The 12,185-nt window shown below is 42.4% G+C and overlaps 1 protein-coding gene across 1 annotated transcript in view; it reads left to right on the top strand.

The window, feature by feature from the left end:
• The first annotated feature begins 247 nt into the window (after positions 1-247).
• Positions 248-12,185, top strand: part of ubash3bb (ubiquitin associated and SH3 domain containing Bb) — a 38,787-nt gene continuing 26,849 nt past the window's right edge. Inside the window, exon 1 of the mRNA XM_083773579.1 lies at positions 248-506. Coding sequence (XP_083629705.1) covers positions 379-506 — 128 coding nt within the window. The 5' untranslated portion in view covers positions 248-378. The remainder of the gene's footprint in view (positions 507-12,185) is intronic.

The following is a 12,185-nucleotide window of genomic DNA, read 5'->3' on the forward strand; positions in this document are numbered from 1 at the left end:
ATTTATATACACGTATTTATATGTGACCTTGGCTCTAATTCTAAACGTAAAATTGACCATAAAATAGCCCTTAATTGGTGTTTATCTCTTTCTCTCTCTCTTTCTTAAAATTGCTATATAATTTAATTGTTATCACGTTGTCCTCAGTCAGTGGTCCTCAGTCTCAATGGTGCGTACACGTCACGAACACAAAAATACTGAGCATAATCTTTCGGGGGCGGGGAAACTAGCAGCGCTCACACAGCTGCGTCGCGCTGCGCTGCGTTGCGCTGTGTTTTTGAGTCTCCTGTAGGCTATATATTAATACAGTAGCCTACTACTGTACAGTGATCTCCTCTCATCTATGAATTGTTCTGTAAATCAATGGAACCGTGAATCATGGCAGCAAAGGAGGACCTCTACAGTAAGATCATCCCGAGGAGACTGAGGCAGAACCGACCGGGAACTGTGAAATGTGGATCCAATTTGGACGTCCTCTTATCAATGGGCTTCCCCAGAGCAAGGGCGTAAGTACAGACCCCAACGACAGGACATCACATTGGGGATTTTGAATTAGGTTATTCCAACAATTTTACACCGTTCAGGAACCCGTGTCCATCAGATAAAGACATGGGCTCAGGTCAGATAAGTATAATGACTACTGTAGCAGTATGACCGAGCTAAATAAATCTAATAAATAACTGTCATCATTTTAACGGGTTAAATCTTAAATGCATATATGAGAACACCTCTCTCGTGCATACCGACAATAGACATGTTTAACATTTGTGTTTAAAAAATGAATAGGCATTGACCAAATTGTATGGGCAAATTTAGCCTATATTTGCACCTTGGAAATGTTATTTATTCTTTACATTTGTATATACCCACCCCCATTAATCTTCACATCAAAATGTTTTCTGTTATATTTTGTTCATTCGAAACAAGACTTCTGTTCAGTAGGCTATGGTCTAGCCCTGGAACATGACTGCCATGATAATTATCATGACAGTCATGCAGTAACTTTGCCCTGTTTTTTGCAGCCGCTGCATTTACAAGATTTCCGTATATTTAAACATTCAGATTTCAAATATAAAGTACTCACAAAGTTTCCCACGGGTGTTAGTTAGTAGCAGCGCGAGCGATTAGAATTGCTGCGTCCCGCGTTCTTTAATAAAAAGCATTTTTGTCCGAGCTCTCCGGCTACTTTTTTCAAACGGGGTTCGTTTGGGAAATCCACAGTTGCACACCGGGAGCGCACTAGCCTATTAGTCTGTATTGGCAGGGCGGTCAGCGTACCTATATCGAACACACCGAGTGCCACCCTCCTCCCGACCGATAGGGGCGCGTAGTTGAAAGCCAATGGAAAACTAACACCTCGGATAAAAATGCTTTTTATTAAACAACGCGGGATGCAGAAATTCTAATCGCTGGCGCTGCTACTAACTAACACCCGTGGGACACTTTGTGAGTACTTTATATTTGAAATCTGAATGTTTATATATTTTAATTATTTGTAAATGTAGCGTCTGCAAAGACCAGGGTGAAGTTACGTCATGACCCTCGTATGAATACGAGGGTCATGTTTACAGGGCTAGCTATGGTCTTGCTCTTGCAGAATCTCCATGCACGCATTCCTTTTCCCGTTGACGCTTTACGTTAGCTGCCTGCGGATGCAGATAACAGTTTACGGGTCATTGTGAATGTGGAACGTTACAATGAATCTATATTTTTACGAGCATTGGCCTATTAGAGTTTAACCGTAGAATGTTGGTGACAGTAGGTGACAGAGAGTCTGTCGCACAAATGTCTGGACTTCTGCAAAACTTGAGAAAGAAGAGATAGATATGTTCGAGCTTCATCATACTACAGTACTGCTGTAACTGGTGATGAATCGGAAAATTGGAGTCAGGAGGGAGCATGAGTTTCATATCTCTCTCTCTCTCTCTCTCTCTCGCTCCAATATCTATCTACACTCGCCCCGCCCCCCCCCCCTCTCTCTCTCTCCCTCTCCCTCTCCCTCTCTGTGTGTGCGTGTGTGTGTGTGTGTGTGTGTGTGTGTGTGTGTGTGTGTGTTGTCACAGTAATCAGCGCCAGTCACACTGAATGGGGTACTGTCTTGTGTGTGACTCTGGTCAGCACAGTGAGTTCACAACTGTTGGTGTGTGACTATAGCTCTGATTCATACCCTTCCTGATACGATTCTGTGAATTTCTGCCCTCCAGTAAGGCTATGGGGCAAACAGGGTTAAATCTCAAATCGAAATCAGACCAGCCGTATCAGGAAGGGTATGAATCAGAGCTAGTGTGTGACAGACGCCTCACTGTAGGCCTGGACTTTACACCAGTCGACCAGTGGTTCACAAAGTGTTTTCTGAGGACCGTCAGGGGACCTTGAGGTGGTTCCAGGGGTCCCCACTCCCCAGCAAAATGAGATAGCTTCAAAATCAATTACATTTTTGAAAATAGCTGATACAAACTCACTATGCACCGTGAATTTTGTCTTGTATAGTGCTGGGCACAGCATATTTTCATATGGGGGTCCTTGGCAAAATACTAATTAATTTGAGGGTCCTTGACATGGAAAAGCAGTTCTGTACCACTGCTGTTCTGAAAGTAAGGCCCGGGGCGGCGGGCCCCTCAGGGGTCCCCAGCAATCACTTTAACCACTTTTGAAAACTTCTCTTCTGGTCGGGGTCCCTGGCACAAAGCATTTTCAGATGGGGATCCGCAGCCAAATACATATCAATTTTGACAATTTACTTAGGCACTTGGCACTAAAAGGTTTGAGAACTGCTGTAGACAACAGATGGGATACAGTGTTGTTTGGCATGTCGTCTGAGTGCCATCCAGTGGCCTTTTTGTGGTTCTGTGCTGTTGTTAGGTCATGTCAAAATAGCAGCTGACAATCTTTAGCTTTAGCTATCAGTTGTTGAAACTTTCATGTTGGTAGACATGTGTGTGTGTGTGTGTGTGTGTGTGTGTGTGTGTGTGTGTGTGTGTGTGTGTGTGTGTGTGTGTGTGTGTGTGTGTGTGCGTGTGTGTGTGTGTGTGTGTGTGTGTGTGTTTGTGTGTGTGTGTGTGTGTGTGTGTGTGTGTGTGTGTGTGTGTGTGTGTGTGTGTGTGTGTGTGTGTGTGTGTGTGTGTGTGTGTGTGTGTGTGTGTGTGTGTGTGTGTGTGTGTGTGTGTGTGTGTGTGTGTGTGTGTGCGTGCGCGCGCGCGTGCGTGCGCGTGTGTGGTTCCCTCAGAGGAAGTCTGCTGTAGTTTCAGTTTCGCTGAATGGACACAGCAGGGTAAAGATACACCCCCGCCCCCGGGCTGGCCCTCCGTTAGCACACAGTTCCTTAGAGGGACCGCAAGCTCTTCAGACAACAACCCATGAAATACCCCCACTGGCCCACAGCCCTCTCTCTGTGTGTTCTCAATGTCTATTTCTCTGACCTACTCTCTTTCTCTCTATCTCTAAAGAATTGACTCATTAAATATCCTGACCCACTTTCAGGTGGCCTGGTTCTGGATTATTCTTATCCAAGACTCCACACAATCCATTGTTTTGGTTATTAGTTCAATCCATTTTGAGCTAACCGGCTCAAAATGTCATTTCTTTGGTGGTAATAAACCTGGAGCATATACAGTACAATGTAATAAAAAAAATGCAATGAAAAGCAAAATCACTTTAGAATGCTGTTTAATTTGCATGGCACATTCTAAAGGCACTTCAGCAATTGTCTGAATAGTGTGGTTAACAACAAAAGCGACTTAATTTTGTATTTCTGTCAAAGTACGAACTTATAACTTTAGACATTCCTTCCTCTATATGCAATATACTGATGGTTGTGAAAATGGTTCGTTTACCTTAAGCAATGACAAAGGGAGCGTACCTATGTTCCCCAGGTTTGCCTGGGTGATAATCTATTACACATTCATTATCAGTAATCATTTGAAATGCATGGCACCATGTTGGCCAATGGCCATACACATAATGCCCTGCATCAATAATAATATGATTGTGTTGTTTCTTTTTTACCTCAATTATTCTGTCTCTATATTGTTCATACAGACATCTCATCATATTAGAGCCTGACCGATCCGTTGGTCGCACCGATGTATTGGACATTTTGGACACCGGACATCAGTGTTTATTTAATCCGATGTCCCAATGTTTATACAGGAGGGGGAAAAGTATTCAATGTCTACTACAGTCCATCCTGCACATATCACTCTCTCGGTTCTGCACCGCTGTACTTGAGAAGTATATCACTTTTTCGGTTCTGCACTGCTTACTGGAGAAGTATCACTCTGTGGGTGCGCAGCGCAACTACCCCTCTCTATTATTTGAAGCATATCCTACATACACACCCAAAATCACACCCGTATCATCGTACATCATCATGATGTAACATGTCTATTTGCTCAGACACTATGACATAAAATTGTCATTTAGATTTCCGTCCTACACTTTATGTATAGGACGGAAATCTACACTAATAGCTGAATAGATGAGGTGCATTTCATTTTGGAAAAAAAGCCTTATGTGCCAAAACATTTGATTTAAAAGTTCTCAATGTATTCTATTGTTAACCATAGACACATTTTGAAGTCCAAAATCGGCATCAGCATCGGACCCAAAAATATGGCATCTGTCGGACTCTAATATATCTCGGGAACGGTTGGTTCCCAACGCTCTCTATGTACTCACTACTCACTGTTACTTTTTTCCCTTCTCTGTATTATTGACGATATTGTAACATATACTTAGTTTTATTCCGGCTATTGTTTTAACTGCATATGAATGAATAAAAGACAGACACAGAAAGAAAGAACTAAAGAAAGAGGAAAGAGTCATTCACAGCCCTCCATTATCTCCAATTCTTTTTCAGTGTTAACTGTGGCTGTTTCATTAGTACGAGGCGTTATCTGACATCATTGTTAAGTCTGAACAGTAGTTGGCTTTCTATGGCAGAAACTATCAGCCGTTTCCTCTGTGCCACTAGAATACATGTTGTGGTTCAACACTCACCCAAACGTAGCTTTATTGTGGCTGAAATCAGACTGAACTCATTATGATTGATGCTGTACTGAAAATATCTAGTTGACTGTTCCCAATTTTTGTGAAGTAAATCTTAGTTGAGGTCTTAAACATATCTCTATTAAGGAGTGAGGAGTGAGTGATAAGTACTTTTCTGTAATCAAGCAACAAGCTTCGAAAACAAGATGACACGTGTGAATCAGTACCTGTTGAACCACAGAATAGGTTACAGGGCAACCTAGCTCCGATGTTCCCTCAGTCCCTATGCTCATTCTGTAGCTCCGAGATGAGGTCACGTACAACCCATAGACTGTAAAAAATATGGACAAAGCGTTCCCCGGGTCTAACATGAACGTAAAATGAAGCCTGTCAGTCCTTGAATTGTAAGTCGCCATCTTTCTAGATCCGTTTGGGCCCAGCTGGCCCATTGGCTGGCCCAGACAACGAGGCGGGACTTCCCCCCTTCTTCTTAGTTGGTTTTTATTTTGACTCGAGTGGGTGGTCATTTATTTTATAAATGGGACCATCATTTTCCAAAAAGAATATTATGACATTATAAATGAGACTTTAAACTAGTGACTGGAAGCAAAAACTATTCATGACCATGTTTATTAAGGTAATACAGTCTAGGTGAAGTTGGGCCCAAATACATGGACTTCTATGGGGCTATGGGTTTTTTTGGGCCCAATGACAGCGCCACAACAGGCCATTATATGAACTTTCAGGAAATCCCGGTTTCCTTGGTGGCTTCACAAAATATCTGTCCTGTACAACCCCCCTCCCACTGCGGTTCAGAAAAGGCGCATGGTTTTCACCAGGAACGCTTCTTACCCTTTTCTGCACATTGTATCCAAAACGTGGTCCACTAACAGGCTAAACTCAGGCTAAACTTAGAAAATCCAAGTCACGATTTCAAACAAGCGTTTAAATCGCTTGTTTAGTCAGCCGCTTCCATGTTTTTCAAGGAAGTTGTGCATGTGCATGCCGACTGAACTGAAGTCAGTTGGAAAATCTAATTCCACATTCGACCAGGGGAGGCGCTAATGCTTTTCAACTTCCTTGGAAAACATGGAAGCGGCTGACTAAACAGGCGATTTAAACGTTTGTTTCAACTTGTGCCTTGGATTTTTTTGGCCGTTCCTAAGTTTTAATTAGTTTAGCCCGTTAGCGGACATTCACTTTTTGGATACAATGTGCAGAAAAGGGTAAGAAGCGTTCCTGGTGGAATACCATAAACCATTTCTGAACCACAGTGGGAGGGGGGTTGTAGTTGTACGTGACCTCATCTCAGAGCTACAGAATGAGCATAGGGACTGAGGGAACGTATCGGGGCTACAGGGCAAACCAAATATATATTATGACACCTGTTTGAAGTTTTCATAAACTGGAGCCTACTGGCTGCGATTAGGAAACGCGGAGACATTGGTCATGACTATTACTAACCCTAAATCTAACCCTAACTCTAACGCTAACCCTAACCCTAACCTCAGTCTTAACTGGCCATGTAGGTCCCCTAACCTCATATCAGTCTTAATCGGCCACATAACGTAACGTTGTTTTTGCTTCGGCGGCAGTAATTTCACTTCCGTGTCTCCTAATCGCAGCCAGTAGGCTCCAGCAGAGTCTACTGGCTCGATTGCATCGTCTTGATAAGTCAATCATCAATTCATCAATATCATTCAAATCGGGTGGTATACAGTACAGTATATCCCATTTGGGGATGTTAATCGTTAATCGATGAATCACCGTTAAGAAATTAATCAGTTAAACTTAACAATTAATAATTCATCGTAATTAATTGAAAACTCTGTGATTCTATCATTGGGTGGTTTTCTGTGAATGTAATGCTGTCTGTGCGCGAGCGTGGCCATCGATTGATAACGTTATCAAAACGCATCAATGAATTAATTAATTGATGATTCCCATCTCTAATCCCATTCCTAGCTATGAGAAGTCTGAAGTGCTGTGGACTTGTGGAGTTTGTATTGAGTCTTCCTTGTGGTGCTTTGTGTGCAGAGAATGAAGCTGCTGAGCTTTCTGGACAGCTTTTGGCTAATATTTTACCTCCCCATTGGAATTCACGTTTCTTCTTGAGGCTCTCTAACAATTCACAGTTAGCCATGAAGTACCTGGGTGTTTTTCCTCAATGTCCTGTCAGCGTGAGCCATGGCTTTGCAGGGGAGTAGTCCATCTCTAACAAGGAAGGTCATATACAAATGTCATTAGTGTCCTTCTGTGAAATAGGAGAGGAGGGGTTGGCTGGATATAGCTATGCTGCTTGGTCACTGGTGCACTTCCCCTGCAGCCAGTGATCATATCATCGTTCACTTGAAGCTCTGAGAGGAAGCAGGGAAACGGAGGACAGCACTATCAGATGAAGGCTCACTGGACTTCAGCGGCGACTCGGAGATGACTCATTTGTGTAGAAAACAGAAAATAATAATATATAATAATATATAACCTCATATCAGTCTTAATTAATATATTATATATATATATATATATATATATATATATATCTACACACACAGTATACACATTTTCTCAGTATAGAGTGTATGTGCACGACATCATCATCATAACCGGAAGTTATGCGCAAAAGCCTACTGGGTCGTCTGGGTGGCAAAAACGACTCTCTGGCCTTGACAGCGCATACATCCAAACAGAAATCTGATTGCATTAAACAACGTTAAGCTCACTTTGCCACTCGATTTGCATGCGCATGCCCTCTATTGGACGTAGTGCAGTTTATAACATGGGCGTTGGTTGGTCGTACAATGGGAGGAGTGTGCCCGGCCCGGCTGGCTGATCGTTGGGCATGGATCCAGTTGTCCCCTGAGCTTCAGGACAGGCTGTACGGCACTGGACTTTAGCAGTAATGTGTGAGATGATTACAACAGTTCTACACAGACACAATGTGGCAGAAATAACCTGCAAGGAGGATGTCTTTTCGTGTTTAGGGATGGAGCTCGTTAATTTGTATTGATAACGAGCACCTTTAATATCATGTTTGTGCCAGCATGGATGATTACATGTATTTCTTGATCGCCTCTTGTCTTGATTAGTCTGTATATAATCTAAATCTAGATAAAGTGCTATCTAAGGGGCTAGGGCAAGTGCTACGGGCCATGATGGAGTCTGAAAAGGTGGGTTTTCAGACTACGGCGGAAGATTGGGAGTGAGGCTGCAGTTCTGATTGTAATTGGGAAGTGCATTCCATAGTTTTGGAGCCAGAAGGGAGAAGAGTTTGGGACGTGTGGAGCGTCTATCTAATAACATTAGATGTTCATTCTTTTACGTTACAACCTCTGAGCCTAAGTTCATTCATTCATTCATATATTCACAACACCACCCTGTGTCTGAGGCAGAGCCTATGTTTATTTATTAATATATTGACGTGTGTATGTTTATTCATGCGTTAACTTCATGTCCCTACACTGTATTCAGTATACCGTAGTGTGTGTGTGTGTGTGTGTGTGTGTGTGTGTGTGTGTGTGTGTGTGTGTGTGTGTGTGTGGGTGTGTGCGTGCGCGTGTTTGTGTGTGTGTGTGTGTGTGTGTGAATACATTGATGGTAGAGCCATCTGTGCCTGCAGTACCTTTGCCAGAACAAGGTTTAGGCTGGCCACAAAAGCCCAGTGTGCACGCACACACACGCACGCACGCACACACGCACACACACACACACACACACACACACACACACACACACACACACACACACACACACACACACACACACACACACACACACCATGCATGCACGCATGCATGTCATTCTCACACACAAGTCACAAACCTCTATCTTGAATCAGCCTCTCGTCTGCATCTTGTCTCCAGCTTTAGAGTGTCACTCAGATGAGTTGAAATGTGATGAGGTAATGTTTAATTGATGGCTGCTGCAGAGCTGACTGCACTGCACTCTTTGTGAGACATTTCTACAGTAGTCCAATGGAATCATGACATAATTAGCCATGACATATGCATATTTAACATAAATCATGGTCATTAGCTAGTCAGTCTGATACATATTTCATGTGTTCCTACTTCTTCAACTCAATGTTATATATATATATATATATATAATATGTTTTTCAGTTTAAAGAGAAAGAAAGTATCAGCCAAGAACATACTCAATAATTTAACTTGTGTGAGTGTGTAGCTCTGAAATAAATGTCATGATGTGGCTGTGTGGCGCAGCAGGGTAGGCAGTGGGCCAGGAGTGCTTTAGAAGCACTGCTGCTGTTGCTTGCTGTAATGACAGGCCGTGTTCTCAGTATGTTTTGACCCTGGTTTGGCAAGTACATAGTAGTGCTAAACATACTGTATAAGATACAGTGAGGTCAAGTACATAGTAGTGCTAAACATACTGTATATAAGATACAGTGAGGTCAAGTACATAGTAGTGCTAAACATACTGTATAAGATACAGTGAGGTCAAGTACATAGTAGTGCTAAACATACTGTATAAGATACAGTGAGGTCAAGTACATAGTAGTGCTAAACATACTGTATATAAGATACAGTGAGGTCAAGTACATAGTAGTGCTAAACATACTGTATAAGATACAGTGAGGTCAAGTACATAGTAGTGCTAAACATACTGTATATAAGATACAGTGAGGTCAAGTACATAGTAGTGCTAAACATACTGTATATAAGATACAGTGAGGTCAAGTACATATAAGTGCTAAACATACTGTATAAGATACAGTGAGGTCAAGTACATAGTAGTGCTAAACATACTGTATAAGATACAGTGAGGTCAAGTACATAGTAGTGCTAAACATACTGTATATAAGATACAGTGAGGTCAAGTACATAGTAGTGCTAAACATACTGTATATAAGATACAGTGAGGTCAAGTACATAGTAGTGCTAAACATACTGTATAAGATACAGTGAGGTCAAGTACATAGTAGTGCTAAACATACTGTATATAAGATACAGTGAGGTAAGTTCATTAAAGTCCATTAAAGTTTCAAATATTATTTTAAACTTCACTTAACAAGGGAGCCTAACACATACAAATACAGAGACAGTTGTGAGGTTGCCAGTTGCACAGTTCGATCTGAGCAACTCAGTGTCTTTGAGCAACACCCTGAACCCCTAACTGCTCCCCGGTGCACAGTGAAATCCTCAGTATTAATGTCATAAATTAATGTCATCTCATTGTCTCTTTTCCTGCAAGATGTGTTTTTAAGCCTGTTAAAATAACATTTCACCCCCTATAGGCAAGTCAACCATACCACCCTTAGCATTTTAAAACAAAATGTGAGGATGCCAGAGGGGTTTAATACGATAGGCAATATTAGGACTATGGTCGAATATGACAGCAAGGCATTTACGTAATAAGTTGCTAACCCCTGCTGTGTGTGTGTGTGTGTGTGTGTGTGTGTGTGTGTGTGTGTGTGTGTGTGTGTGTGTGACTGTGTGACTGTGTGACTGTGTGTGTGTGTGTGTGTGTGTGTGTGTGTGTGTGTGTGTGTGTGTGTGTGTGTGTGTGTGTGTGTGTGTGTGTGTGTGTGCACGCACGTGAATGCACGCATGCGTGTGTGCATGGTTCCATGACTGCGCGTGTGCGTGCGTGCCTGAATGTGTGCACATTGTTCATCTATTTTCTTTGATTGTATCTTTGTACTGTTAACAAATAAGGGCCTGGTTTTCATCCTGTTAGTTTGGCCAGCTGGACTATCTACTGTCCACATATCAATTAGCACTAATGAGCATGGGAAGAAAGTTGGGCCTAAGAGGCTCTGAGTCCCAGACAATCTCTGTGTACTGAGAACAAAGCAAGTTTGTTTAGAGAAATTTCATATGTTGTTATTGTTTTGTTATTGTTGGGTCGACAGTTTTGTACACACTTTTGAGTTAAATTAACATTTAACAGGGATATGTATGGATTATCCAAATGATACAGTGACATTGAAATAATGGTCTAAGTTTACATTATTTAGTGTAGTAAAGTTATGTAAGTTGGATGGATGCTATTTGCCAGTACTGACATTTTGAAAGGCTGGGTATTCACATACTCTCACTTTTGTATATTACACGCTTCATAAGACAATGTGGCATTGTGGGAGGTGGTTGATGGGAAAGTGCACACACATTATTCAGTCAAATGGGTCCATCTGGTTCCATTTGTACACTCTCAAGTTACATTAACACCGAAGTTTTAATCGGTACAGACTGTGTGCACATTTTATATTATATGGTTCAGCAGTTTTTTAATACCTAAACAAAAACAAAGAAAAGAAAAAGACCATTACTGAACCACTGCATGTAGGTTTGTGCTTGCATTAATGCATTTGTATACTCTCAGAGTTACAGACCCCTGGTGGTCCCCCGACCTTTCTTACATTGAGTAACTACATACAAATACTGGCTTGGTTTTCACTTATAGCATCCCTATATTCTGGGATGAACATTCTCCAAAAATAGCGAATCGTTTGTCTATTTCCAGTAAAGATATTTAATGTAGAGCGAAAACAGGCCCAGTATGGAGAGAGCCCTTGGGATTCCGGTCAACTAAGTATAGGGTTTTAAGCAAATAATCTGCACTGCCAGTGATTCCCAGTACATATGACTCTCTGTGGGAAAGCCAAGAGATTTTGAAGAGGCGTATAAGTGTGTGTGTGCGTGCGTGCGTGCGTGTACCTGTGCCAGTGCTGCTGGCAGGCTTTGAGACTGTACAACAATGTACAGTGAAACAGGAAAAAGATGATCAGTTCTATTATTGAGCAGCAGGAGGAAGTGTGTGCCCCCCGTCGCTCTGCAGGCAACACAATGCTGGCTCAGTACTGCAACAAAGGCCCTTAGAACAAACACACAGTTCCGTCAATAGAACTAGGACGGCTGCAGTCACTGGACGCTCAACCACGGAATGAACTGTTATGCGTAATTCATACGACGGCGTCGAGAGATCTACAGTGCTCACAGCACGTGGTATCTGCGAGCGCCGTGTTATGAGCTGAGCACTGTATGATGACAGTGTTGTGCGGCCAAATATACATTCGGTGAATTAGCTGTGGTGCTATCCATTCAATTCAGCTCAAGTCTTTTTAAGGGGCGACCTTGCCCTGTTGGGCAAGTATCCGCCACGTTGATGGCAGACTGCTGGGCGAGCGCTGGCGCTTTGGCATGGGGGGTCAGATCTGTGCACAAAGATGCTAACGCACA

The sequence above is a fragment of the Protomyctophum parallelum genome (assembly GCF_964188405.1).
Source record: "Protomyctophum parallelum genome assembly, chromosome: 9".
NCBI lineage: Eukaryota > Metazoa > Chordata > Actinopteri > Myctophiformes > Myctophidae > Protomyctophum > Protomyctophum parallelum.